Here is a 27,937-nt window from a genome sequence, read left to right as displayed (position 1 = left end):
TGGGATGGTGCACGCTGGGAATTGCGGCTCGTTTTCTGCCCTCGTGTGACGAGAGTAATCGTCGAGTATTTTTAGGCACGTTTGTAAAAAATTTAAGGCCATCTCCAAACAGATGCCACTCGCTCTCTCTCTCTGCCCTCGGCAACGCACCGCCCTCTCCCTGCCTTCATGTCGCTGCCTACCCAGCATATATGGCTTAACTATGCGGTGTGTAGTAATACCGCGCACATGTTCGCCATTGTACTGTGTAGCTCTCCGATGTGTTTTTCTGGTTGTGCCGGTGGTTTGTCTGACATTTCGTTCCACGTTCTGTGAACGGAATTACATTCCTGAAGCTGAGTTGAGGCTGATCCAGTTGCTGGAGAAGCTCCTAGTACGGTGTTCTTCATTGCAAGGCCCGCGGGCTACTGGTTGCCCCATTGGTGGCCTTTCGTGTGGTGCCTGACGTGCGGCCCCCCACAATACACAAATCTGAACACACCCCTTGCAGGCGGTGTGTACTTAATAATCATGGAGGTGCTCATCCAGCAGTGGAATTACAAAAGGCTTGTGCGGGTACATGTGATATAATACATTTTTATATCTTTATCAGTCCATTGCCATATTAAATCTTGCTCCCCCATGCCGTGTCCATTATAGGGGTTGTTGGACCACGCTTGACCACGCTGGTCACTGCTGGTCGGTGAAACAAGAAGGTGCCCAAGGGATTGGGTTCAGATGTCGCACTTCCTCACCGATGTTAGTCGCGACTGGGGATACAACTCAGGTCACCGGGTTCGTGGCGCTCTGCGCTAACGACTAAGTCACCTCTCCACACTCTGCAATTTTTCTTTAATATGTGTGTAATTTAAGAAAATGGAAAAAGAACAAATGAGGGCTGTGCTTAATTGCCGGAATTAAGTAACTCTACGTGTATCGATCAAGAGGCAGGATCAATATATTTCCGTCACGTTTGTTAAACATGGCAGGCTCTTGGCTGCTCTTGACCTCTACGAGTCTCTTCATTGTTATTTGATTTCCTCTGCCCATCTTACCTCTGTTAGAATTTTTTATTTTATTGTTCAGAATTATCAACCTGCTAGATGGAAGCCTCCCTTTTACAAATGACTGCATGAGAAAAGCGTCGTGTCAAATTTGATTCGGCACAAAATTCTAGGTTTGAAAACAGGTCACTTGAAGAGATCTCAGAAGCAGCTCTGTAATCCGCTTACGTTAGCCGTTCCTTAACGTGAAGGATTGCACTGCTGCTAAAGAAATCCCAATGGATACTTCGACTCATGGCATGACACCAATAGTACAGTGCGGATAATTTTTTTATCGCCGAATGGAAGCATCGATACATCCTTAGCATGGCGGTGACGTGGCCTTGCGGTAGCCCCACTCGCTGTTTGTTACAGAAGTTTGCGGTTCGATTCCAGCGGCCGCCCTGGTTAATACTGCGGGAGTACAATACGTGATCACGCTGCACACCTTCTGCTTCACGGTGGATGTTGACGATTGACATAATTCGAAAAGAACATTGCCATTGTGTGCCTGCGTCAGGATCCAAATTTGCCAACGTTGAAAATTACCTGCAAATTACTCAATTTGTATTATGCACAACAGCAGTCGTCAACCCCCTACTTTTCACTCTTGCAAATGAGTCCATTTCTGGTGTCTTCGATTCTCACCTGCTCACGCAAAATCAACTTGAAGTTGAAACGAGTAAATGACAACATGGGCCCCAGCATCCGTGCTGCGTGAGCCGCGCGATAGTTTGAGCTGCCCCCGAAAGCGTCGTGTGTTGTGCCGACTCCCTGCGCTCTCTTGTCTACCATCTCATCTGCCACCTCGTAAAATTGTTGCGGTCGCGTTCTTAATTAATATTCGCATGCACACAGTTTAATCATCTCTGATCGGAGCACGCCAAAATAATTTGCACGCACATTGCGGAAGACAATGGTAAAAAAATATGTAAAAATGTCTCCGCTGCTCAAATGAGCGCTGAGGGCGATGCTCAAATCTGCGGGCAGCTACGAGTCCATGGTTGGAAATTCCACATTCCTATTGCGGGGATCATTTCTCCAGGTAGGATAACGCCGCTGACTTCCGACAAAGTGGTACTTGTTTTATAACCCGAGCTGTCTGGGCAAAATGTGTTTTCATAATTGAAAAGTCGTTTTTACATGGTTGTTTATGTCTTTGTTGGCACCCCTTAGATGAATTTGACTGATTTATTTTTTCCAGGTTAAATCCCCAATAGCAACACAGTTTCATTTTAAAGACACGGACAAACATAATGCATGAAAGGCTTTCGACTTTAATTGGAAAGTGTAAAAATAAAAAGATTTTAATGAGCGGGGCGCGTGTTTTTGCCACTCCATCTCGTTGTGCGGGAGCCCGGCTCGTTTGTGCGGCTGCACGTGTCGCGCAACACACGTGTCGCGCAACACACGTGTCGCTTGGTAGACGTCTGGCTGTTATCGCTGCGGGGTCGCGCGGGCGGGGGACGCGGGATGCAGGATGCGTGAGGCGTGGGAGATGGAGCGACAAGCGCAAGCAGGAGAGAGCGGTCTTTCGCAAGGGGTGGTGGAGAGGTCCCATGGGCTGACGTGGAAGGAGTGGTGCTTAAACGACGGGCGAATTCTCAACACAAAGATGATTAAAGACGCCTTGGCAAGCGATGGGAGCTTGAAATTATCAAAAAGGACGTTGGTGATTGGTAAATCACATGGTAGTCCTGAAGGAGATATGAATCCATAACTCATGAGCACAATAGAATCTTAAATTAATGGAGTATGTTAGGTTAAATTTTTTTTTTGCTTTCTCACGTTGAAAGCGTAAATCCATTACCACTGTCCGAATTGTAACGAGGGGGGCAAGATAACTCTCATAACAATGATCCGTTATTAACAAAACTGGGTTTTAAGCAATATTGTTCTTAGGGACTTGCCCAGTGGAAAACCAGCTAAATTGTTCATAGATTTGCTCAAAACTAGGAAAGGAAAAATGAGCACTTAAAGTACAGGGTGTTTCAAAGAGATGGATCCAATTTCAGAGATATAGCGTTTTCAAATCGGGTCCGTCGTTTTGAAACACTCTGTATTCATAAAACTAAACGGAAGTGCGCTCCTCCTATCGTCCCAATAATATCATTATGTCCGATGTCATTATGAGGTGTCACTCATGGCTTTCTACATTAGGGCACAGCCTTTTAAATCAGCTCCTACAAATTCTTTTTTTTTTTAAAGCCAAGGTAAAAATAACAAGAAATGAAATGGACAGATGCAGAGATGAAATGAGGCTGGGAGAAAGGAAAGAAAAATAAATAAATCAAGCAGAACAACTGACAAACAAGACTCGAAAAGAGAGGGAGAGACAGAGAGAGACGTGCAAGCCGAAGGGGGAAGGGAGCTTTGACAAGAGAGAGAGCGAGTGAGTGTGGGGGGGGGTAAGGAGGAAGAGGCGGAGGCGAGTGTTATCGGAAGCGTTTGACGCAAGCACCTGCATAGGTGACTCAATCCAACGAGCTCAGACGCGCCCCCGGACCTTTTGTCGGACGACCTGAAGCCTCGTGGTATTTCTGGAAACGCGGCGCTTAAAATAACGAATCCGCCTTCAAATGCCCCGTGTGGCTATCGTCTACGTCACAATCTATTTTTTTTTTTACCAAATGTTTATTTTTGTTGTTCCCCCCCCCCCCCCGAATCAATTTATTTATTTGTGCCATGCGGCTCAATTGTGCGTCACTTGTCTCGGCCCATTGCAGATTTGGCCCCGCAGTGAATGAGGTTCGCGGCTGTCAAAAGAAACCACACCACCACGAGTGATTTATTTTCACTTGATTTATGCTGCTTCGTGTGCCGTGGTACATTAACATTTTTATTTATGTAGTGCTTCAATAATAGGCGTGGGTTGCAAAAATGAACCAGGTAATTAAATAAAATAGCGTCGAAGGAGCCAATAAAAAGGATCCATCGAAAAGGATTCATCATTGTTGGCCACAATCTCTTCACTACGGACAAAGGCCTCCCCAAGACTTTGTTTTCTCTTGTTTCCCTCCGGAGGCATATTTTTATTTCAACAAATCTTCCTTTTACACCATTGGAACCTCATTTGCCAGTAAAAAATATAATAATTGGTTTTTTACCCTTCTATCTGGCAACAAAACTGACACCTTTTTTTTTACAAGGAGTCATGTTTGCATAGACCACAATACCTGCAGTCATAATGCAAACAAAAAACATAACTCTGATAATGTATGCACTGTCCTTGAAGTTGATTGGTCCACACCCGAGACAGCTTTCGCCAAAAGGCGTCATCTGGTCCAACCCATGTGAGACTAAGCTCTAAGGAAAGCTGTCTCGGGTGTGGACCAATCAACTTCAAGGACAGTGCATACATTATCAGAGTTATGTTTTTGTTTGCATTATGACTGCAGGTATTGTGGTCTATGCAAACATGACTCCTTGTAAAAAAAGATGTCAGTTTTGTTGACAGATAGAAGGGTAAAAAACAATTATCAAATCTTCCTTTTCTCGTCATATATTTTTGATAGAACTGCACGCATCTGGTGCACTGCCCATCGTGTGTTTTTTACTCGCCAGATTTAAGGATGATGCGACACGCTCAGGAAAACGATCCAGCTCGTACGCACGTGCCGGGCGGATTGTTACATTGCAGGATTATGCGAGAGATGTGGACGGGTTGGGAGGGGAGGCCTTCCTCCGGCAGTGGGATTGACCAAGGCTGATAATGATAATAATCCACTCCAGGTATTTTGTGCAACCGACCAACGTCATTCATGCTGCCTCTCATCTTTCCTCGTCGTTACGGTTTCAAGACTGTTATTGTGCGTTGGAACAGAGCGTCACATGGAAGGAATCTGAGGTAGCGCCTACTCGTACTAACACCTTCCCTGTCTCCAACTCCCCATGGTCACCCATCATCAATCCACTCGCCTCATTTCGATCTTTGTTTATGCCGCGCATCGTCACCACCACCTCATTTTACATATATCCCATCCACTGATCTCCTTTCATCTCTTCCAGATTTTAAGCTTTCGTGACTGCAAGGATTCATACTCTTAGGTTTTTTCGTTATAGTCACGTAAAAAATTATAGAAATATAATAATAATAATAATAATTGAAAATAAATCAATTATCACGACGTTTCGGAGGCAACACAAGTCTCCGTTTTCAGGTGGGACCGTCACAGCCAAATTTACTGTATGAAGTGGTTCACTTGTGTTGCCTCCGAAACGTCGTGATTTAATTGATTTATTTTCATTTATTATTATTTTATTTCTATTATTTTTTACCTACGTGACTTTACCGAACAAACCTAATAGTATGAATCCTTTCATCTCGCCAACCATCTTGTACCTTAGTTCACTGTACAGCGCCTTGGTTAAGGCGCTATATAAATGTATGATAAGATAAGATATCCGCCTCCGTGGGCCGTTCTCCAACACGGAGGGGCCGCAACGCTCTGCGGGAGATCCTGATGGATACTTCGTCTCCTTGACGTGACGCCGACAGCCACGAGCAGCATAAAACTGGGGGGGGGGGGGGGGTGGGGGTGGAATTATCGGCAAAAAAAAGCGAGGTTTTTCGTGGCAAGTGGGGAATGCGAGCCAGGCCCCGGGGAAGTGATTGTTGCGTGGTAATTGCGGTGTTTGCTGCCTGGTAATTGTGGTGGGACACAGACCTAAAAATTAGGTTACGTCCGGAATAAACCAATTTGACGCCTGAATGGTAAAGTTGTTTGTTTTTGCTTTGCTTGGTCAGATGTTTGTGGCGCGGTTTTGCAACATGTTGTAAAATCGCTAGCATTGTTTGGAAAATTATTTACATTATATGATATTGGCAATATTTTTTAACCTAAATATAATATATTTAAATGAAGATGAGAATATAAATAATTTACACCAGACAGTTTTCAATCATTCTTTTCAGGACAGTCCTGCATTTTGGTTTTTTGGCTAATTCCATTTAAAACATTGCTTTTGGCATGTGGGAAGAAATGTGAGCTCCCGCAGAAAACCCACCGTGCGTGGAGTAGATCAATTAATTATTTGGCAAAGTTGCTGCATTGGCAGTGGTGCACAAGCACAGTTAACAAAAATAAAAATTCAACCCATTCACCAATAACGCTGGGTTGAAAAGCACAAATATGTGAGGTGTGATGTTTCGGGCTATTTCCCTTCTTTAAAGCATGTGCTATGAATGCACATGACAGGGCAGCACTCAAACGTTTCACACAAGTCTGTTCATGATGGCACTTTGTTGCACTGCCATCTCCCCATTACCACCTTGCTGCCCAGCGGGTTTGGGAATCTTGCAAGTGTCTACATGGTCCACCAACCATCGACTTTTAAAGTGCATGTGCTACTACGTCTAAATCGAGTCTCAAGACACTTTTACAGGAGGGTCTTGTTTGCGACATTTGGCCAATCATGAGTCTCAAATGGGAGGAAGCGACCAATTGGAAATCACGATGAGCGTGCGTTTATTTTAATCCGCGGAGGTTGGTGCACGCAATTCACAATCGCAAGGTAACAAGGTCAAAGGCAGGCAAGCGGCTCGACTCAGCCCATCCCTCTAGGGTCAATAATACGAGTACCACTCTGCGGTAAGTCAATAGTGGCTCTCGTTTGAACACAAGGACCTCTTGCCAAAGGAATGTGGATTTTCCACCACTGGCTTGAGAGAGGAGCCGTTTGATTTGATGATGTACGGTTTTCCGTGAAGCGCGAGAGCGTTGTATGTATGTTGAACTTCCTACATACCATAGCCAACCATGCTTATCGGTGGTGTGGGGAAGGATAACAAACTAAACACAAAAACGTGTTCTTATAGAAATTCGTTTTTAATTTAGATTAAAAAGTGCCATAGCTCCAGTGGCTTCCTAAGGAAGGAAGAGCGTTTCCAGACGGCCGCAGAAACGCATCTGGATAGAGCGCGATTCCGTAACCGTCTTTGTTCGATGGCGATACCAAAACCGCTGCGAGGATGACCAGAGTTCGCGTGATGCTTGTTGTTGATGTCGTTGTCGTCGTTCATGTTCCTCTTGATGATGATGTTGTTTTTTTGTGCAGGTGTCTGCCTGAAGGAGCTCACTACCTGGCTCCAGACCTCAACTCCGCTCTGAGCCTCATAGACTCCACCCCAGCGATTCAGGAGAAGCTGGATGGGGTGTGGATCTTGGGAGGCGGCGGCGTATATAAGGTAAGGGGATCATAGATTAAGGAAGTATTTGAGTCCTCATCTGTTGGTGTGTGTGCGTTTGTGTGCCTGACTCTGCGTGGCCCTTATTTTCAACGGTTTTATTTAACTTGACTCCCGTTTGTCGTGGTCAAATCTTGTAATCGAAAGTTATTCTACTTAGTCTTGTACAATCAATTCGAAAATTTGTACACGTGCTCAGATCCGGTGACAATGCATGCCTGTATCAAAGTCGGCATCAATTCGTCAATTGATTGGCTCCTTTCAAGCAATTACAATTTTAGTATGGACGCCTTATTAATTATATATATGTTTTTGAAGGTCAAAAACGCCGCAGTCCCTAAACTGTGGAATCGCCTCGCACAAAAATCAGGCGCCGCGTGTCTCAGGCACGCCTGCTCCGTGTGAACGAGTAGTACATTGAAGATTCATTTATAAAATAACCAATTATTTCAAGTAAGTGTTGATGTGGGAGCAGGCGCCGCATCATTGACAAACTTCTCAAGGGTGAGTTAAACGAAGTTGTGAATAAAATCGTTGTTTTTTTTTGCTTTTTTTTTACTTTTTTAAAGGAGTTTATTGTGTCTTTGTGTCTCTGCATCTGTCTCAGTATTTCTGTGAGTCTCTGCGTGTGTTCGTGTGTTTCTGTGTTTATATCTCTGTCTGTCTACCTTGATCTCTCTTGAGTATTTGTCATTCTGTATTGCATGTCTCTATATCTTTGTCACTTTGTGTGAAAATGAAAACAAATCAATTTAATCACGACGTTTCGGAAGCAACACCAGCATCCGTCAGACCTGGCTGCTCCAGCAAAATTACTGAAGCGTATGAAGATAGTTATTATTATAGGAAAGGCAACTTTATAGAGACGGGTTTTCAAAGTAGACTTCAATATCTCTTTTGTCTTCGATCGCCCGATTTCAAGTGGCAAAGGCGTTCCGTAGCTTGGGTGCCACCCTAACAAAAGCCCGATCACCAAAAGAACGCAACTGAGACCTGGGAGTGCTGAGCAGTTGTAGATCATACAATCTTAAGGACCTTGATGGAATATATAAATGTATTAGTTCCTGCAAGTAATGTGCGGGGATAGAAAATAGGAGATTAAAATTAGCCACACTGTCTTCTACTCCCCCCAAGCAGCCTCGTGTCCCGCCACCACTCATCCTACTCGGGAATCAATCGCGCCGCGTATTTATTTTCGGAAATCGCAATTGCATTACCTTGCGAGGCAAGTGTGCATAAACACATTAAAAACGGCTAAAGGCCATTGGTGTTGGGCAATAAACTAATTTGTGTGTAAGTTTATTTCAGTCGTCATTAATTCCCAATCGCCACAGATGTCAGTTCCCACGCACGCACGTGCACGCGGCTGGTGGTTCCAATAACGTCACCAAGCACCTGCCCATCACCTCCCGTCCAGCGGCACACGTTTAGAAGAGAGGCAGAGATTTTTTTTCCCAACTACTTTCGTGTTAAATTTCGATTTAAAGCTTTCGTGACTGCAGGGATTCATATTCTTGGTTCTTTCGGTAAAGTCACGTAGAAGGGAAATAATAAAATAATCAAAATTAAACAATAAAATTCTCACGACGTTTCGATTGCTGTGGTTTTCACACCTGATGATGATTGCTTGTGTTGCAATCGAAACGTCGTGAGAATGTTATTGTTTTATTTTTATTATTTTATTATTTCCCTTCTACGTGACTTTACCGAAAGAACCAAGAATACTTTCGTGTTATCCGATTAGTCAAGCGGTTGAACCGATAGTCGATAAATTGACCGATTACTTACATGATCGGAGAACCCAGCTCCAATTCTATCATGTGCTTTGCAGTCGGCTTCCCACCCAAGCCATCGATACAATGGCTTTATCTTCGACCGCGATTTCGGCAATTGGCACGTTCTGCTAATGATCATGTTGGCTATGTACGGTGCGAAAGAAGTTCAAGATACATCCATGTTTCTGGCCCAGAAACATGTATATATGCTCCCCATGTTACTGGCACGGGGAGTATACCCAAAGGAGTGTAGAGAGATGCGTGCTTCGAATTGCATTACGAGAAGGAAAAGGGACCACTTGTATTCGGGCAAGAAGGTGAAGACCCAAATCGAACTAGGAAGAAAAGTAAGTGGGGTTTGGGGGAGGACACGTCGCGAGAAGGGATTGTAGGCAGTGGTCGAGAATGATAGTGGAGTGGCAGCTCGGGCAGGAGCCGTGTCCGAGACGGCATCCGCGAGAGAGACGGAGCGATGAGATCAGCTCCCGTGCAGGCGTTCTGTGGATTTTTGCATCGTGACGGATTGGGAAGGCCTTCATCCAGCAGTGGATTGATCTACAGCTCTGCTCTTTTGTTGGCGTGAACGTGGCTTTTGCGGATCCCTCGGGATTTGCGTTTGAGAGAGCGGTGCTTGGAGCAGTAGAATGAGCTGCTGTGCTCTCTCCTCTAGAGGATTCCATCCCAAGCTCGAGTTTGTAACCCCGACCCCAACCCTGACCTTTCTTCCTTGCCCCGTCCGTGTTTTATCCGCGTAGCCTCGTTATTGCAACCGCTTCGTTACACCGTACATCACTGCGTTCAACAATGCAGCCCTTATTTTTAGTATGGTACAGTATGTTAACGTCACAACGTGCCGCTGCTCAACTGAGTTAGTCCATAGGCCGGCCCTGAGCCAGAGGTAGAAATTCCATGTTCTAACGGTAGTTTCATTCTTGTCATTGAACGACTGTAAGCACTTAACGCTAGGTTGATGCGTTGATCTTACATACATGTTTACGCTCGTCACGTACGTGTTGAACTAACCATACTCTTTGGTTCTTTCGGTAAAGTCGCGTAGATAGAAAAATGAATATTAGATCACGACGTTTCGGTCGCAACACAAGCAATCGTCTTCAAGTGACAAAATACAGCAGGCGGACTGCGGAGGCAGGAAGAAATGTAGCGAGAGAGCTATCATGTGACTTTACCGAAAGAACCAAAGAGTATGAATTCCTGCAGTCACGAAAGCTTAAAATCAAGTACTAAACGGCTCGCTGCGAGAATTCCAAATGGAAATGTCTTTGTGTCGTGACCGGCACAATTGGAACGTAATATAATTCTCCAACAGATTCTATTCTAAATAATTGTAAAATTAGGCGCGAAAGAATAATTCACATGTGCACACTCACTATAATCCTTGCCCTATAACTCACCCTGCGGCCTTCAGCGATTTCCATCTCTCTCAACCCCTCTCCGAGCCTTACCCCCGCCGTAACCTTTCTCTTAGTCTCGCGTGCGCCTACAAGACCGCTTTGTCTCCGTCGCGATGTTTCATATTTTACACGGCCGTTTCAGGCGAGGTCCAAGGTCCACTTGTTCTATGGTGATATTCTTTTTGTTTCCACGTCTAGGGGCGTACGTGCAGCTTGCAGGCTGCACCAATTTTCCTCCCCTCCCCAACCTCAGCACTCGCCCCACAATTTTTATTTGTCTTTCTACAGCTTTTGATTGCTCGTTTGTTTATTTTGTCACTGCTTCGTTCATTAGACGAGGTGCGTGCATGTGTGAGTGTGGGGAGCGGTGGCGCAGCGGTTTGCGCGCTGAGCTACGAACCCAGCGACCCGAGTTCGATTCTCGCTCACGGCCAACCACCACTGACGATGAACTGAACCGGTCCTGGGCCTTCTCTAGGTCGACTCGGCCTCAAATGAGTACCTGGTGTGGTGTGTAAGCATCGCCACTGGCGAAACGAAGGAGGCCGGGCGTTGTGCTGGCCACCCACCCCTTCGTGTGCTGTGCAGGCCTTCATAGGTGCTGCTCATTCACATCACTTTCCCCAACAGTCTGTTAAGGCTTCACAGGGAATCTTTGTCTTTGCATTTTCGCCAGGTGTGTAAGGTGGTCGGGTGGTTCGCGTTGGAGACACCGAGTCGAGCACTGCGGTTAAACCGAATTCTCGAGTGCAGTGAGTTGATGGTGTTAGCCCGGCCACCACAAAGGTCTGCATGAAAAAACAAAATACATAATTTGGTTTGTTAGCAAATGTGGTCAATTCCAGTTCTGAGGACTGAAATGTTTTAAAGTTTGATTGATATGTGACAAACACTCGATGCAGGGCATATTACCGGCTTGACACACAAGTGTGGATTCAATCCGATTGAAGTGATTCGTAAGTGGTTCTGCGCCAGAACTCGAGAACCCGATTAAACCGGGTTCTCGAGTATCGTATGTTGATGGGCTCAGGCCCGTCAATGATGATTGCACTCTAAAAATATGATTTCTATTTTATTTTGCACTTCATGTGGCTTTTTCCAGCTGTCGTAGCTAAATTGTATAAATATACTGGATGATAAGATGCGGTGAAGCCATGTTGATAGTGTGTTGAGTCAGGGCTATCTCTTGATTTGACTACAGCAGTTCATGGCATCGTTTTATGATGCCATTCTATTAATTTGACAATGGGCGTTTTTCGTTAAATTACTCCGCTCGCACCGTTTACGTAAATTTGCGATGCATTACGGATCACGAACGTCGAGCAGATGCATGAATAAGTATGGGAAGCGTGTGGGCCAACTCCAAATGATGTCAACAAGTGTGAGCGACAGAGGTATCCATCTCATCCACCTCCTCCCATCACCGCAACCACCATCTCCCATCACTTCCACCACGTGCCATCTCTTCCATGTCCTCTGATCTCCTCCAGCACCTCTCGTCTTCCACTCCCCCTGTACGTCTCCTCTGCCTCCTCCCATGCCTTACACTCCCTCCATCATCAGCCTCCATTCGTTGGTAGGGGCTGGGGGTTTTGATCGAAGGAGATGGAGGTCTGTTGGTTGGGTCCTTCTAAGGCTGAGGTGAGAGAGCTTCCAGGCCGCAGGCACCACAAAATGATGGTAGACCGTTTTGTTGGGGCATCGAAAATTGCCAACCCTTCCGTTGGCAAATCCTGGCGAAAGCTACGCAAGTGAGGAACGGTGCGCATGGAGGCATGTGCATTGCGTCCCACAAACTTAGACAGGACAGTGGTGAGAGAAGTAGAATACGGGGTCCGTCGTGAGGTGGTGTGAGGACCGTCGAAGAAGGACAGTGGACAGGGGCTGCTGGTGGTGAGGTGATGCCAGAAGAGGATGAGGAGGTGTCATGGTTAAGAGTATGAAGAGGAGTAAGATGGGATATGGTGTGTTTGACGAGTAGAAGGAGGTGGATACGGGGTCTGTGAGGAGGACGAGGAAGGGATATGGTGTCTCTGAGGATGCGAGGAATGAGGAAGAAGAGGATAAGGGAGGATGAGGAAGAGTATGGAGAGACACTGTTGCTGCGAGGAAGCCGTTTAATGTTACTGTGGTAACGAGGGTAACCGGTGCATACCACCGTCACGTTTTCATGGCCACATCTCGCTCCCACCGGGTGTAATTATTTTTTCAGAAGAGCTCAGTTTATTGTCCGTGGGTTTTTTTCTTTCATTATTTTTTTCCCTGTTTTGTAGGGAAGGAAGAGGGGACGAGCGGGGGAAGGGAGCGCGTGCGATTTGTGGGGGCAGGGCAATCGTCACATTCGGACGAGGCTTTTACTTTTTTAGATCAATTCAGGCGTGTCAGAGGTGTAAATTCCACGTTCCTAAGGCAGTGCCATTCGCTCCGTTGAACAAGTACCTCGTTTAATCGCTCAGTTTAAACGAGGTATTCAAGTGCGGAGGGTTGATGGTCTCAACCTCGTCACCAACGACTGCACGCGAGAGCCGTCGTTATCGTTGAATTCGGGAAATATTTCGACCTTTGACCATTACGATTTAAGAAAATATATTTCGTTTGACTGCCAGTCATGTACATTTCTCTCTAACAGGGTGGTGCTTGGGAAAGTGTGGCACCCCGAGTGGATGGGAGGACACTTGAAGGGAAGTCGGAAGCAGTTCTGTGATATCTCTATCCATCGGGCGTTCTCTTACACGGGGTGGTGCACTGCCTGCAACGGTGCCACTGTGTCACCTACGTGCGTCTCGACTCACTCACTGCCGTGTAACGCCAGCGGCACGACTCGCCTTCTGCAGTAGAAAAACCAAATCAACCTGGTGCATCCTGAGCCGTGCCCGCCTGGCTGGGCCTCCAGTGGAAAAGCGGAATAATATTCAGGGCATTATTCCAGACCAAGTTGACCGTGGAAATTAAAATTACCCGGGCGGTAGAGAAAGAATTAAAATTAGAGCGACGGTATCGTGTGTTTGATCGTGGCCTTGTGCAAACTTTCCCTGTCTTTATTTTCCCTCCACCCTCTTTCTCCTTATGGAACCATCAGCACACGCGGATGATTTCATTTCACCGCCTCCGTTTGTTGGTTCTGTGGCTCAAGATTTTGATTAAAAACCAAAAGCCTAACTCGTCTTGCTGCCCCAATGCCCATTCATCAGGGGGCACTGACGGGCTGGTGGCGGTGGTGGAAGTGAGACTAAGAAAGGAAAAAATTTAATTAAATTACATCTCTGCAGTGCACATTCTCCCATACCCTGGGAAGCTTTTGTACGAGTATTTTGGCATTTTCATGGGTGTTTCTTGTAACATATGTTTGTTATTTGGGTTTTTTTCGTGTTTTTTCATAACGTGGTTGTTGTCCTTTATGCGGTGATATTGTATGTCGTACGTCTCTTGGATCTGCAACTCCGGGTAGAGTTCTGTTGGTTAATCTCCGAGGCTCCCCTTGCTGTGAGGGTGTCGGTTCGTATCCCGACCAAGGTCTACTCTGTCATCACTATTACCGGTTTCACGAATAATCCTGCCTCGAATGTCACCATCACCATGAATACTGCCATCACCTTCAACAACAACCACCATTTATCACTGCTTGACGGTGATGTGACCAGCACACCATCATTACTATTGCCACCACCACAACACTATTATCACCACCACTAATGCCACATCATTACTACCAGCACTATATTATTATATAACCACTACCACCAACAACATTATCTGGACCCCTCATCCACACTAGGGGGCGGAATTATCCTACCTGCCCTGCCACAGTGAGTCATTCGCGTCACATGACAGGCAAACTGATATTTTTTATTCTCAGAGCTGGATTTTGCCAAATTAAGTTTAAAGCCAAATTTAACTTGATAGCTTTTTTTCACGCGGCCATTTTTGACTGAAATGAGACCCATAAACTTGCTAGACTGGGATCCAGTTTAATCACAATTTAGTCGCTAAGTCCGCAAGTCACTGTGCGAGTCTGTGTGTCTCTGTGCGAATCATTGATGTCCCGGCTAAGACCAGCAACTTGCTACGCTTGAGAACCTGGTTTAAGCGCAGTTTGGCGGCTGAAACATGACTCCGAACCCAGGATCTCAATGTTGCCGGCTGAACCCAACCTCAGTTAAACACCAGGCTTGGGCCTTCATCCATCTTAATCCTCACAGGGCCCTTTATTTTCAGAACAGGTTATTTTAAAACGGCGTTAATAAAATAAAGAACAAAATGAACTATGCGTTTTCCACTTCCTTCCAGAACGATCTCCCCTTCCGCAGAATCCCTCTAGAGCTCGCTCGTGCACCTGCTCACGTAGGGTCCAGGGACGGTCATTAATGTGCTCCGGCGATATCTCGGGCTGGGCATAAATCTCAACGGTCGGGCCGCGCGTACGATCGCTCCGTCTAATTAATGATGGGAGAGCAAAGCAAAGCAAGTCGGCCCCGCCAGTCCTTCCCCCCCCCCCCACCAAAGCCCCCTCACCCCACCCTGTCCTCGTTAGCGAGGAGTCATTATTTCCTGCGCCATTAAATCGTGCTAATTAGCGTTGCCGGATGGATTTTACAGCCACCAGCTCCAGCGTCGTGAGCATGACAATGCCGTTTAATGTTCTCATTTATTATCCATTTTTTGGGGTCATTTTCCCCAAATGTAATCCGATTACGGCTTTGCGTCGCGAAAAGAGAAAACGTGTCCGCGTGGGACTCTCTCAGTGAGCAGTGCACCACCCTGTGCTGGCGACATGAAGTTAGGATATTGTAGATCCATTCTTTGCAAGATCTCCGTGTTTCGGATGTTGGCTGCAAGGTGGTTGTCAACACGTTTGGTTTCCCTCGATCGCGAAGAAAGGGCCATGAACCAACGACACTTGGTCAAGATGTTGGTGCTTGAAGTGTCTAGCCAAAAGAGCCAGGATGATATGTCGATGGAATAGAATAATCGGCAACGTTCACTTTGTGATCCATCACTCGGGCCCCTTTGAATGGCAGCTACGTATGTATGTTGAACTGCTTTCGCACCGTACGTAGCCAACCGTGCTGATCGGAGGTGCGGGGGAAGGACGCACAAAAAAAGCAGTTTGAAAGAAATGAGTTTTCACATCCTGCTTGTTGAAGGCAAAAAAAACTCCCTACGTGGCGCTGCCAATGCGACGTGGCAGATGAGTGTCAATGATGTCACCAAAGCCCCGAACATCACCTCCCGTTCAGCGACACACGTGGGGACAGGGATTAGACTTTTATTTCATCGTTATCCGATTAGTCAATCAAATGTAATTGGTAATCTGTTACTTGATAATCGGAGAGCCGAGCTCTATTAGACCGTGTCACACATTTTTCCCAGCGGTGGTTGAGTTTACTGAAGTCACTGCAATATTAATAATCATGATTCATAACGCGGATAAAATTCATGCAGTGCGTCGATAACACAAGTCAGCGGGGTGGAATAGAAGTCATGGTTTTGGATTCGGCCACAGTAATCCATGTTTCCATCACGTACACATCTCTGTCCACCTATTTTTATTATGATTGTTGACCCAGGAAAGCCTTGGTTAACAACAACAGCATCCGCCATTCGCCACAAAGTGGCGGTGACGTCACCACGGCGCCTGTGCCAGGCCACGTGCACTTTGAGGCCACGTGAAGTGTCGAAGGCTCACTGACAGGATGTCACGGGACAGACCCAGGTGCCGTGGGTTTGACAGACTTAGTCTCGTACTTCACCACAGCCATAATTAGGCGACTCCTTCATTTCCCGCTCACGGCCGCCTACACAACAGACGAGACCTGTCCCGCAATCATTTGAGCAGGCAGACCCTTCGACGTTCACAATCACATCCCAACATATCGAATTGCTTTGTGTAACTCCCGTGTCCAGGTCTGACAGGCAAAGCGCAGTTCTCTGGGGAAGCTGACCGGATTGTCTCCGCTGAATTTAACCGAGGATCACGATGGTTCACCGTGTGGTCTCCACATTTGCATATTCCCCCGTCGCAGGCGGCAGATTCCTCCGCTAAATTGCACAGATACGGCATTTTGGCCGTCCCGTCATTAGCAATTCTACTTGGAGTCATGCCCTTTTAATTGCTCAGCCGTTGGTATTTTTTTTCCTCAATAATTGAATGTGCAGTATCTTTAAAAATATATATTTTTTTAGATGTTTTGCTGTCTACAAGAACCACCGTTTTTCAGTCCTAAAGATGGAAGAAGAGCTTCCGACGCCATGTTGGTCTTGGAGGTTTTTTTATTTTACCATACTTCACCGCACTTGTCAGTGCACTGGACCGGTTCGGATATCGCTGCCCAGCGACATAAACTATGCACGGGATTCTGTGTGCCATCACGCCAGAGGTCGCAAACGGGTTTTGATTCCTTACCCGTACCCGGCCGCACCAGGGTCGCAAATGGGTACCCGTACCCGGCCGGGTACGGGTAGCCGTTCCCTACCCGTACCCTACCCAAAATGAGTGACAAACGGCTACTCACCAGTGACTCACGGCCTACCCGTACCCGTACCCGGCTGCACCAGGGTCGCAAACGGCTACCCGGCTACCCGTACCCGGCCGGGTACGGGTAGCCGGGTATTGAGTAGGGTACGGGTATCGGGTACCCGGTTGCGACCTCTGCATCACGCCCTCTACGTTCTCAATCTTGGCTATCTCACCCCCTTCACTGGAACTAACTTCCCCCTCTGCATTAAGCAGTCAACTTCGCTCACTAGTTTCCACTCCTCACTCGAAACTCGCTTATTGTTCCCGAGCTCACCCTGTGACGCCTTAATCTCCTCCTCATAACCACCACCCTCCGTTACTGTCCCCTCTCCGCGCTCTCACGATATGGCTATCACTCATTGGTTAAGGCGCTATATAAATTACGTTAAGAAAAGATGAGAATCAAACTCGGTCACCGGGGTTCACGGTGGCGCAGCGCGCTACTGCTGGGCCATCACTCCATCCCCGTGGCGTTAAAAGGGTTCAATTGTGAGATATTATTTATTTTATTTACCCGGGAAAGTGTTTGTGATGATCGCACATTGATGTGAGGAGGCTGTCACTGTCTTAAGACTCCTTTCTTCCACCTCGACACAGGAGACTCGCACAATCACAGCCGACCGCATTCCCAATTAATTTCCCCTCCTGGCACCCCTGACGAACCAAACAATGAATTAATAATGCATGCAATTGCACTTTACTTATATATGTTTGCATACATGCACACGTACATACATACATAATCACACACATCCCGTGTAGCCATACAGACCGTTGGATCAAATGTTCGCGAGCGCCCATTCAGTCTGGCACAAAGCACCAGGGGGTGATGTGTTCAGCACTATACATTGCCGCATTTCACTTCCCAATGCTGCCGTTTATACCCCAGGTACTCAGAATTAGGGGAGGTAGAAGGTTGGTACAGATAATCGTCACTCTTGTTGGCCATGAGCAGAAATCGAAATCGGGTCGCCGGGTTCGTAGCACAGGACGCTAACCACTGCGCCACCGCTCTCACCCCCCCCCACCAACAAACTCGCACACAAAACAAAGATCCCCTGTATAATCTTAACATACTGTTGGGGCAAGTGCTGTTAGCGAGCACATCTGAAGGCCAGCCCGGCACACGAGGGGGTGGGTGGCCAACACCACGCCCGGCCGCCTTTGTCTCCCTAGTGACGATGTTTACACATCCCACCAGTTACTCATTTGAGGTTGAGTCGACCTAGGGGAGGCCCAGGACCGGTTCAGATAATCGTTATGGTTGGCCGTGAACGGGAATCAAAACCTGATCGCCAGGTTCGTAGGGCAGCGCGCTAACCGCTACACACCCACAAACGTGCATATACACCCACCCACATTCACACGCTGCACACAATGAGTCCGTGTATTGCTTGTAAGTTTATACACGTGAACAAGCAGTCTTAAGCGCCATTATCATTGTGAATAATGTGAGCAGCTCACCGCAGAATTCGTGCCAAACATTGACCCCACTACCCTATCTGTAACGTAGACATCACAAATAATCGGGATTGTGTCGGTACAGCAGTTTTGGAAACCTTGTGTGGATTGTAATTAAACATCTCAATCGTGTTAATATTCTTGAATGCGTCGATTATTTGCGAGTAATGCTAAATTCTTCGCGAATGTTTATTTAGGATAATGGAACAAAGTAAACTCGACAGATGAGACAGAACAAAGGCCGTGCAAATAAAAGGCAAAACATTCTTCAATGGAACCACGGGGTGAATTGTTGTGCATGCCTAATGATGATTATTTGTATTCTGCTTTTTTCACCCAGGAAAGCCTCACAGGAGTCCCAAGACTTTCTTTCAGTATAATCCTGCCAAGCTTTCTCAGTCGGATTTCCCAATAGTCATTTAAGAGTCATTCTTAAAAAAAAAAACATTGCCAAATTTAAATCTTGACGCCAGTACATGATGGCCTCCTTTTAATGACGTTAAGGGATCTTTAACGTACGTTGTGAAGCAGACTGCACGTATCCACGCTTGTATCACCCGCAGTTTTGAACCGCATTACCTCCGCAACGAGCGGCGAGGGCACATTCGCTGTGCCATGATCGATGTGGTGGCGATCGTTACAGTGATGCTGTGATGACCTCACTCGCGACTTGTACTCGCGAGCACACATTCGGCGACCACCGACAGCGGCTAAAATGTAAAGGTGCAGCCCTGCAATTGCTCACTCACGCCGCTGCTGGCAGAATGGCCACGCCTAGAGGGAGCTCTGGAGAGCCCTTGATAAGCTACTCTCTATACTGCAGTCTGTAACGTACACCACGGTTAAGTCATTTCACGGCTGGGACAAACGAAGGTGGAGCCCGCGCAGAATGTTAATGGCTCTATCCTCCGATCGTTAGCCGTTTGTTTGCCGTTGTGTGGCTAACGCCGCCGTGTCCGTATTTACACCGCTCTCCTGCCCTCTCTCCTTCCCTTCCTCCCCCCTTCAATCCCCCCCCCCCCCTTCTACCCCCCACCCCGCTCCACTCCCACGTAGGAGGCCATGGAGCACAGTGCGTGCAGACGCCTCTTCATCACGCGTGTCCTGCAGACAATGGAGGCTGACGCCTTCTTCCCAGACATCGATGCTGACAAGTTCAAGCTCCTGCCGGGGTGGGTGGCTGCGTACGTGCGTGCGTGGGCGTCCTCGCCAACGGAAATGTCACGGCGTCTTCTCCAGGGCCCGAATGAGTGTCTCAAAAATTGGGTGGTGCGGGCCCTCCCATTGGAGGCAGTGAGCCAGTGCTGGAAATTCAACGTTCCCGTGACGGGAGCCGGTCATATTGTTCCGTAAGATGAGCACCATTTATTGACCCTGCGCCAAGTGATGTAGTGTCACCAATCGGTGCTCGTTTTAGAGACCACGAGAGGGATGATGGTGGTGATTGATGATGACAGTGGTAGTGGTGGTGGCAGTGATAATGATGATTGATAAATTGATGGCAGTGATAATGATTTACAATTCCTGTCGATGACGATGACGAATGAAGATGATGATTGTTGGGATGATAAACCCTAATTAGGAGCCAATCATTTGAACAAACATTTAATAAAAGCACATATGATGGCCCAACATTTAGATAACTTAAATAAAAACCATTCTAACACTCACGGAACGCGCACCGTAACAACGCGGAACGCGCACCGTTGCAACGCGGAACGCGCACCGTTGCAACGCGGTTTCTGAGTGATCGACGACAAAATACTTTCTTGAGCTGCGCGGCCGAGTGGTACGATGCAGTACGCGGAGTGATACGGTATGCGGCAGCGTGTACCCTTAGTTCTTCTGCCATCTCATTGCGTGCGTGCGTACATCGTATCTCGCCAAACTTTATCGTCGTACTATTTATGGGGAAACTTGTTTTCGCCGTACGCGTTTTTCGCATTGACGCGGCACTTTTCAGCAGCGCGCGTCTCTAGCGCGTTAAACGAGATCCCGCGCCATCGGGTGATTGTTGAGGGCGGGCCAGAGTCAAATTGACGGAAGAGATGGCGGGAACTGGATGGAATGATTTTGGAAAGCGTCATCTGGTGATGAAACGCGTTTCACCGGATTGAAAACATTCTGATTCATAACGCTATGCCGCCACTTTACTCCCTTTTGTTGGACGTCTGTGTAATAATTTTATTTAATAATCTCATTGATTCTGGCAGCTTTTACACTTTGTCGTACTGTGAAGGGCAGTGATTACCCCTTCACATGTGACATCTGAAAAATCGCGCTGCTCACCTGATATGTGTTTTGGTGTTCTGAGGTATGTGACTTTTGTTGCCTTTAAAGATCTGCGTATATTTCTTCTACTTGTTTCATGATTCTCTTGTCATGTGTTACAGTTTCATCTTGATCTCTAAGCGTTACTATTTGCAATTTTCAAAATTTTTGACTTCCTACTTGCTGCTTTAATGTCTCCGTTATATTTGTTTGTTATTAGGTAGCATTAGTGAATGCCAGAGGTGGTGTTTGTAATCAGAAAATTTTTAATTTATATTCCCCCCCCCAAAAAATATATTCCACGTTGTTTGCTTTTGGTATCAAGAGCTCCGGCATTTCGCAGTATACCACACCCCATGCGAGGTAACATCCTGGAAAGTTGATGTCCCAGAACTACATCTGACGTCACTTAAATTGACCTCTCTATCCACACTGGGGGCACAGCTATTATATGCCCTGCAAAAGAGTGTGCATCAAATGTCAAATACAGTTTATTTATTTCCATTTCCAGAAGAATTATACTGAAGTGAATTTTTTTTATTGAGGATTGTTCCGTGCACTCAGTGGAAAACCAGGCCAAAACCATCAATTCTTTCCACTCAAAAACCCCAGTTTAATTACAACCCTGGTCTATGCCGGTCTATGGGTCTCTGGGCAGGTGTATGGGTCTCTACGTGAGTTGATGGGGGGGGGTCTCTGAATGGGGAGCGGTGGTGTAGCAGGTTAGTGCATTGCGCTACGAACCCGGCGACCCAAGTTTGATTCCCGCTCACGATGAATAACTGGCAAATATTTGAACTGGTCCTGGGCCTCCCCTAGGTCGACTCAGCCTCAGATGAGTACATGGTGTGGTGTGTATACATCGCCAATGGGGAGACAAAGGCGGCCGGGCGTGGTGCTGGCCACCAACCCCCTCGTGTGCTGTGCCGGCCTTCATAGGTGCTGGTCGCTTAACGGCACTTGCCCCAACAGTCTGCTTAGACTCTACGGGAGATCTTTTTTTTATATGGAGATCTCTGTGTATGTCAATAGTGACCTGGCCAATACTCTCACCTCCGCTCTACACCTGAGAACCCGGTTTAATCACGAACCTGTGTCTGGTTCACGAACCACGGTGCCTGCTCCTACAGAGCCACCCAGCCTCCTCGCAGCGGCTACAGTCCCCGCTCGCGTGACATTTCTGTCGAGCGTTCTGCAGCGCAGAGGTGCCGAGACATTTACAGCAGCAGAGCGGGGGGGTGGGGTGGAGGTTGACCCGGCTGTCTCGGCTTCTGGGAGATAAAGACGGCAAGGTGGGGTGGCGGAGGGGGTGGTGGTGTGAGGTAGGGGGGAGGGAGGGAGGGGGATGGTTGCGGGTGGACAAGCAAGGAAGTGGCTGCACGAGGAAGGCTAAATTTAGACGACACGAATCACAAAGGGAGCTGGCGATAATTAAATTTTCATTCCCCCGTCGAAGCCTAGTTTCTCCTGTGCCCTGCTCTCTCTCCTCTTTCTCCCCTCCCTCCCCCCCCATCCGGATTACCTCTCTCATCTCCCCGTTTAACTCACGAGCTCGCATGCTCTCTGCCGTGCCGTGTTAAGCGATCGACGTGGCACGCTGCTCCTGCTCGTTGTTGTTGTTGTTTGCCTTGATTTAATTACGCATCGACGCCATTTATTATATTTCTCTGTTGCTCCCGGAAGCTTTTTGTAATCGCCCGGACTGTGCTCAATTCATGAGGTCTCCGAAGATAAGCACGAGTTGAGCCTGGCTAGTATTTGGATGGGTTGATGACCGTTTACACACTGGCTGTCGTAGGCCCTCTGGTTGGCCATGCAGCGAAATGCATTGTTGTACTCTGCCCCCTAATCTACACTCCCTGCCTTCTCCAGCCTGCACTGAGCAGCAGGGGCTAAATATCACCCAGAGCCCGCCCCGTGTGGAGACGCTGTCTTCCAGCAGGGGATCGGACAAAAGGGCTGTACAAGTATTCTTTGGGTCCATACTCTTTGGTTCTTTCGGTAAAGTCACGTAGGTAGAAATAAAATGAAATAAATCACGATGTTTCGATCGGAACACAAGCGACCGTCATCAGGCGGAACCGACACAGCAGGACAACCGCTGATTTTTCTTCGGTTCTTTCGGTAAAGCCACGTAGATAAAAATAATAATAAAAAGACTGTACAAGTATCGATCGGTACAATTTGTTTAAACCAAAAAACATTAACCCGTAAAAACAAAGTTTTTCACTATAAATCCTTTATATGCGTGGCATCGGGGCGGCTAGAGTCCTCTCGTCCTCTGGCTTGAGATGGCTGCCACCTATGGGTCAGATGATTGTGTGCCAGCATTAACCAATTGGTAAATAAATATAAAAAACATTTTCCCTAAACAGTGTAAAATTTTGGAAAAAAAAATTCACGAAAATTCATTGTCACGCACAACGAGTCTGTGTGCAAAATGTCAGCTCGATTGGATCACGGGAAGTGGGTTAAAAAAACGACCGAAAGATTTGCACGGTCCTAAGCAAGCAAGCGAACTTAATATAAAGGATTTAAAAAAACAAGCCCGTCATTACGTTTTGGTGAAGCTGCACTCGAGCTGCGGGGGTCGGCAGCATCCCAGCAGGGCGTCGTGAATGTTGCCGGCGTGGAAAGCGGTGTTCTTCTGTAACTTTGATACCTTTGTTTTTTTTTCATGAATCTTCACCTTCCTTTTTTTTTATATATAACGTGATTCGGGCTGCAGATTAGTGCCGTTGCTGCACTTTCTCCCCCACCATCGTCTCCGATTAAATTGAAAGGCAAATGCCAGGCTTGCTCATTTATTGTTGTGCGGCGTAAATGTGCGGTTATTAATTGCTTGGGCGAAGAAAGAGCGTACTTTGCTAAAAAAGAATTGTCTATTAATTCCAATTACAATTAAACAACCCAAAGGGTGACACGAACACGCCGGGGGGCACGCTACATGTGTATTTACGGATCATACCGTACCTGTGTGTGTGTGTGCACACACTCGGGATTCGGATAAAAAACGTGGTGTTCGGATTTGTAAGGTCAGCTTTCTGATTGTCATTTTTTTTTCCCTCTTCTTCAGAATTTACGATCGTGCGATCGTGCACGTAGTAAATTAAATGCGTCCTCTTGGCAAACGAAATTGACATCACCCCGATAAGACTTGACGGGACCTTTGGTGGGAAAAGCAGAGAGATGACGTAATATGAGTGATGTCATTTCCTTTGCCGCGATTTTTTTCCGATCAATCTGAAACAACAAGTTTTCTGGATCGTTTAAAAATGTATATCTCTAGGTACAATTATGGGGGGTTTAAATTTCGATTTAAAGCTTCCGTGACTGCAGGGATTCATCTTCTTGGTTCTTTCGGTAAAGTCACGTAGAAGGGAAATAATAAAGTAATAAAAATCAAACATAATAAAATAATTCTCACGACGTTTCGGCCACAACGCAAGCAGCCGTCCTCAGGTGAAGAACAGGTCTGTCAGACGCTGTCTTTCCGACAGACCTGTTCTTCACCTGAGGACGGCTGCTTGCGTTGTGGCCGAAACGTCGTGAGAATTGTATTATGTTTTATTTTTATTATTTTATTATTTCCCTTCTACGTGACTTTACCGCAAGAACCAAGAAGATATGGGGGGTTTCTTTTCGGATTTTGATCATCTCGAATCCGGAAAGCATCGCTTTGGCTTGCATATACTGTATGCAGACTGCATACTTGTACAGTACATGTCAATCCACTGTTGGAATGAGGGCCTTCCCACGCCACGCGGGGCTTGGGGGGGTTGCTCGACAATTCGTCTCCACTCCGGTCAGAGTGCGCGTTGATGAAGGCGGGGAGCAGAGCCGGACACGACACTTCCGGTTAAGTTTGACGGCGTCGGGCCAACACGGTGGAGTTTGCTCCGGGCCCCACACCAGCCCTGGCGGGGCAGCATACGTGCGGGAGCATGGGAGTACAGTACAACGCTTGTGCTGTATTCCGAGATGTGATGCGTTCAGAGTGATTTGGTCATAAGCGTATACATACACGTAACGTGTACGACGGAGTATCAATCCGTTGTATTCTATCAGCACGCGGTTTAAATTTGGGGTCCTGCTACGGTTCAACAATTGATTCTTATCTGTCTCATTGTTGCTGTCGCGTTGACATTACTTGTATGATGATCCGTGTCACTTGCACGGTTTTACTGAGCTTAGTTATCCTAAACGTAGCAGCATATTATTCTCATACATCATGAATTATTGACGTTTACGTGCACGATTCATGCATGTATCATCATGAGTGTAAGAATATGTTTTAACGATTTAATTCATGAATTATGACACTTGTGGCATTCATACATACTCATATATACACACACGTATAGTTACATTTACGCAAACACATATTTACCACGTCTACACTTATATTATTTACACACAAATTAATATGCACGTACACGCGATTTAGTTGCGTAGCATCGTGAGCCTCAAGACTCCGTTTTCTGTCTGTGGGTCTCTATGCGTCGTCACACCCTTGATGTTATTTACACCCATTATAAATGCTCTAAACACACACCACATACCACGCACATGCCCTGCGTACAGCGATGCACACGCGTGCGCTAAACGCACACGTGCCCACACTCGCGGGTACATGCGCGCTGGGTGCAGGTGTAATATTCATGGGGTTATAAATAGCCGGCTATTGACGTACGCGCCCTGCGCACGCGTATTAATGCATGCGCGTGCGTGCGAGCTGTCCTGCTGTGTGTGGGGGGGCGGGGGTTATCTAAATTTGGCTTAGACTCTCCGCTAGGTCGACTCAGACTGAAATCGGTTGCTCCGCTGTCGGGAACGTGATGCTGTTGCCGGTTGTGATAAAAAAAATTGTGCCGGTCTCAATCGACCGCTTGTGTTGTGGTGCCGTCAAAATAGGTGCTCGCTGACACAAAACGCGGGCAAACACGTTGCCCGCGTTTTTATTTATTTTACGTTCGGTTATTTTTCTGCGGCCCCGTCACCTAATCACCCGGAGTGTGATGGGATCATCAGATCTATGGAAGCTATTGAAACAGGCTTGGGCCTGCGCAATGACCACTCTGAAGGATGATCACTCTGCATTACGGGTTGCTATAAATGGTGGGTTTGTATGGCCGGCAGGACAGGGAAGCACCGCAGCAGAAGAATCCTCTGTTGTTTTGTCTGTGCCGGCGTCTCTCCGGTCCCTGCCTTGGGGATAAATCATTCCGTGCCTGATCGTTAGATTGCTGACAACAATCACAATGGCTCCACGTGCCGGGAGCCGCTTCTTCTTCTTCTTGCCGAACGACACGCGGCGCAACATCGAAGGCCACGGTGAGCGTTGGGGATGTTTGTCCGCGCCGTGTCCGTCCCGCTCTTCACCCGTGTGTGTGGGGGGGGGATGGTTTCTGCTCACGTGTGCAGGTTTCCTGGCGTTCCCGAGGGCATGCACGAGAACGAGGGATTCCGTTTCCACTTCGAGGTTTACGAGGCGGTGGACGGCAAGGCCGATGCGTGAGTCGCCCAGTTACCACGACGACGTCACCGTTGCCTGTGCCGGCAAGAGGCCCGGGCTCATCTCGTCGCCGTTTTGTGACCGGATTGCGGTTGACGCGTGGTGATGAAAGGCCATCTTCATCGTTAACACCGCCAAAACAGGAAACAACACTCATGCACAGTCGAGTTAACTGACCGCACAATGTACAACGACGCGACTCGCGACCCACAAATACAAAGGAGACGTCACGGCGATACACTCCGCTGCTCCTGACGCCGATTATCTGGCTTTGACCACCTCAATGTGAAATCGTTGTTGTTGCTCCGCATCTACATCAGCAGCCATACGGAAGAAGAAGAACTGTCGATTGTGCGTGTGCCGGCTTGCGCAGGTTAACCCGGTGGCAGAGTAATCGAGGGGGCGAGGTTAATTTTATTCGCTGCTCCTCACTCGTCGAGGGTTGGTGACTCGGTTGCTCACGTGACCATAAATGTGCCGGCCAAGCAAGCCGATGACTTTAATAAGCTATCAAACCGATTACGTGTTGATAATTGTTTTTTTACCCTTTTATCTGGCAACAAAACTGGCACCTTTTTTACAAGGAGTCATGTTTGCATAGACCACAATACCTGCAGTCATAATGCAAACAAAAAACATAACTCTGATAATGTATGCACTGTCCTTGAAGTTGATTGGTCCACACCCGACTTCAAGGACAGTGCATACATTATCAAAGTTATGTTTTTTGTTTGCATTATGACTGCAGGTATTGTGGTCGATGCAAACATGACTCCTTGTAAAAAAAGGTGTCAGTTTTGTTGCCAGATAGAAGGGTACAAAAACAATTATCATATTTTTTACTGGCAAATGAGGTTCCAATGGCGATTACGTGTTCTAGGAAAAAGATCGTCAACGTCCTTTTAAGATTCACAGTTGATTTTTGGGTCGGATCACTGCGTGAGTAAAATGTGCGTCGTGAACCCTCCTCCACCCAACGCAGCCAATTAATAAAGACGTCGCGTGACCAAACGTGCCAACTTATTTTCGCTTCGGCAGCACCTCCAGTGGTGTTGGAGAGAAATCTGACAATATTTAACAATTGGGTTGCGCAGTTTTCACAGACAGTCATGTCTAGCATCACCAGGCAGTTACCAGAATTTTTTTCTGGCCACAATTATTAATCATAATAAAGCCTACGCATTATATTTACACCATTTTTTATCTAATTCACAAATGTTTTGCATCATCTCCACTTTTGTTTTATCTGAGTCACCACTGCTTTACCCCAGAATCGGCAGTTGACCGTATAGTAGTCGACAAAAGACCTTCTGAACAATACTGAATAAGATTTAGAGACTTGCAACAATTATGTAACCTATGGCAGTGCAATGTTTGTAAATGTCGCATAATGAATGGGGCAGCTGTTCTATCCATGGGTGAATGTTGACATGACTCATGCAGCTGTCACCACACTGCAGCTGCCTTCTCTGATAGATTACCAATACCCACGATTCGCCACTAAGTGACGGCGACGTCACCACGGCGCCTGTGCCAGGCCAGGTGCACTTTAAGGCCACGTGAAGTGTCAAAGGCTCGCTGGCAGGAGGTCACGGGACAGACCCAGGTGCCATGGGTTGGCTGACTGAGATGACGACTGGCAGATGCACCACCTGTGCCCCCAACTGTGCCATTTTATCCACCCGGCGCTCCCGCTCATCGTTGTGAGCGTCGCTCCTCTGCCCTCCATTGTTTTTGGAGGGCGACTGCCTCCAAATGACCAGTGGCAGCGTCCTTC

The 27,937-nt window shown here is 47.1% G+C and overlaps 1 protein-coding gene across 2 annotated transcripts in view; it reads left to right on the top strand.

The window, feature by feature from the left end:
* The window catches only part of DHFR (dihydrofolate reductase), a 47,167-nt gene extending 20,409 nt beyond the window's left edge, over nt 1–26,758 (top strand). For both annotated transcript variants that reach the window (XM_078879078.1, XM_078879077.1), the window contains exons 5-7: nt 7,080–7,209; nt 19,431–19,546; nt 26,070–26,758. In XM_078879078.1, coding sequence (XP_078735204.1) covers nt 7,080–7,209; nt 19,431–19,546; nt 26,070–26,163 — 340 coding nt within the window. In that variant the 3' untranslated portion in view covers nt 26,164–26,758. The remainder of the gene's footprint in view (nt 1–7,079; nt 7,210–19,430; nt 19,547–26,069) is intronic.
* The last annotated feature ends 1,179 nt before the right edge of the window (nt 26,759–27,937 follow it).

The sequence above is a fragment of the Lampetra fluviatilis genome, chromosome 53, assembly GCF_964198595.1.
Source record: "Lampetra fluviatilis chromosome 53, kcLamFluv1.1, whole genome shotgun sequence".
Lineage (NCBI taxonomy): Eukaryota > Metazoa > Chordata > Hyperoartia > Petromyzontiformes > Petromyzontidae > Lampetra > Lampetra fluviatilis.
This window is presented reverse-complemented; position numbering and strand designations above follow the sequence as displayed.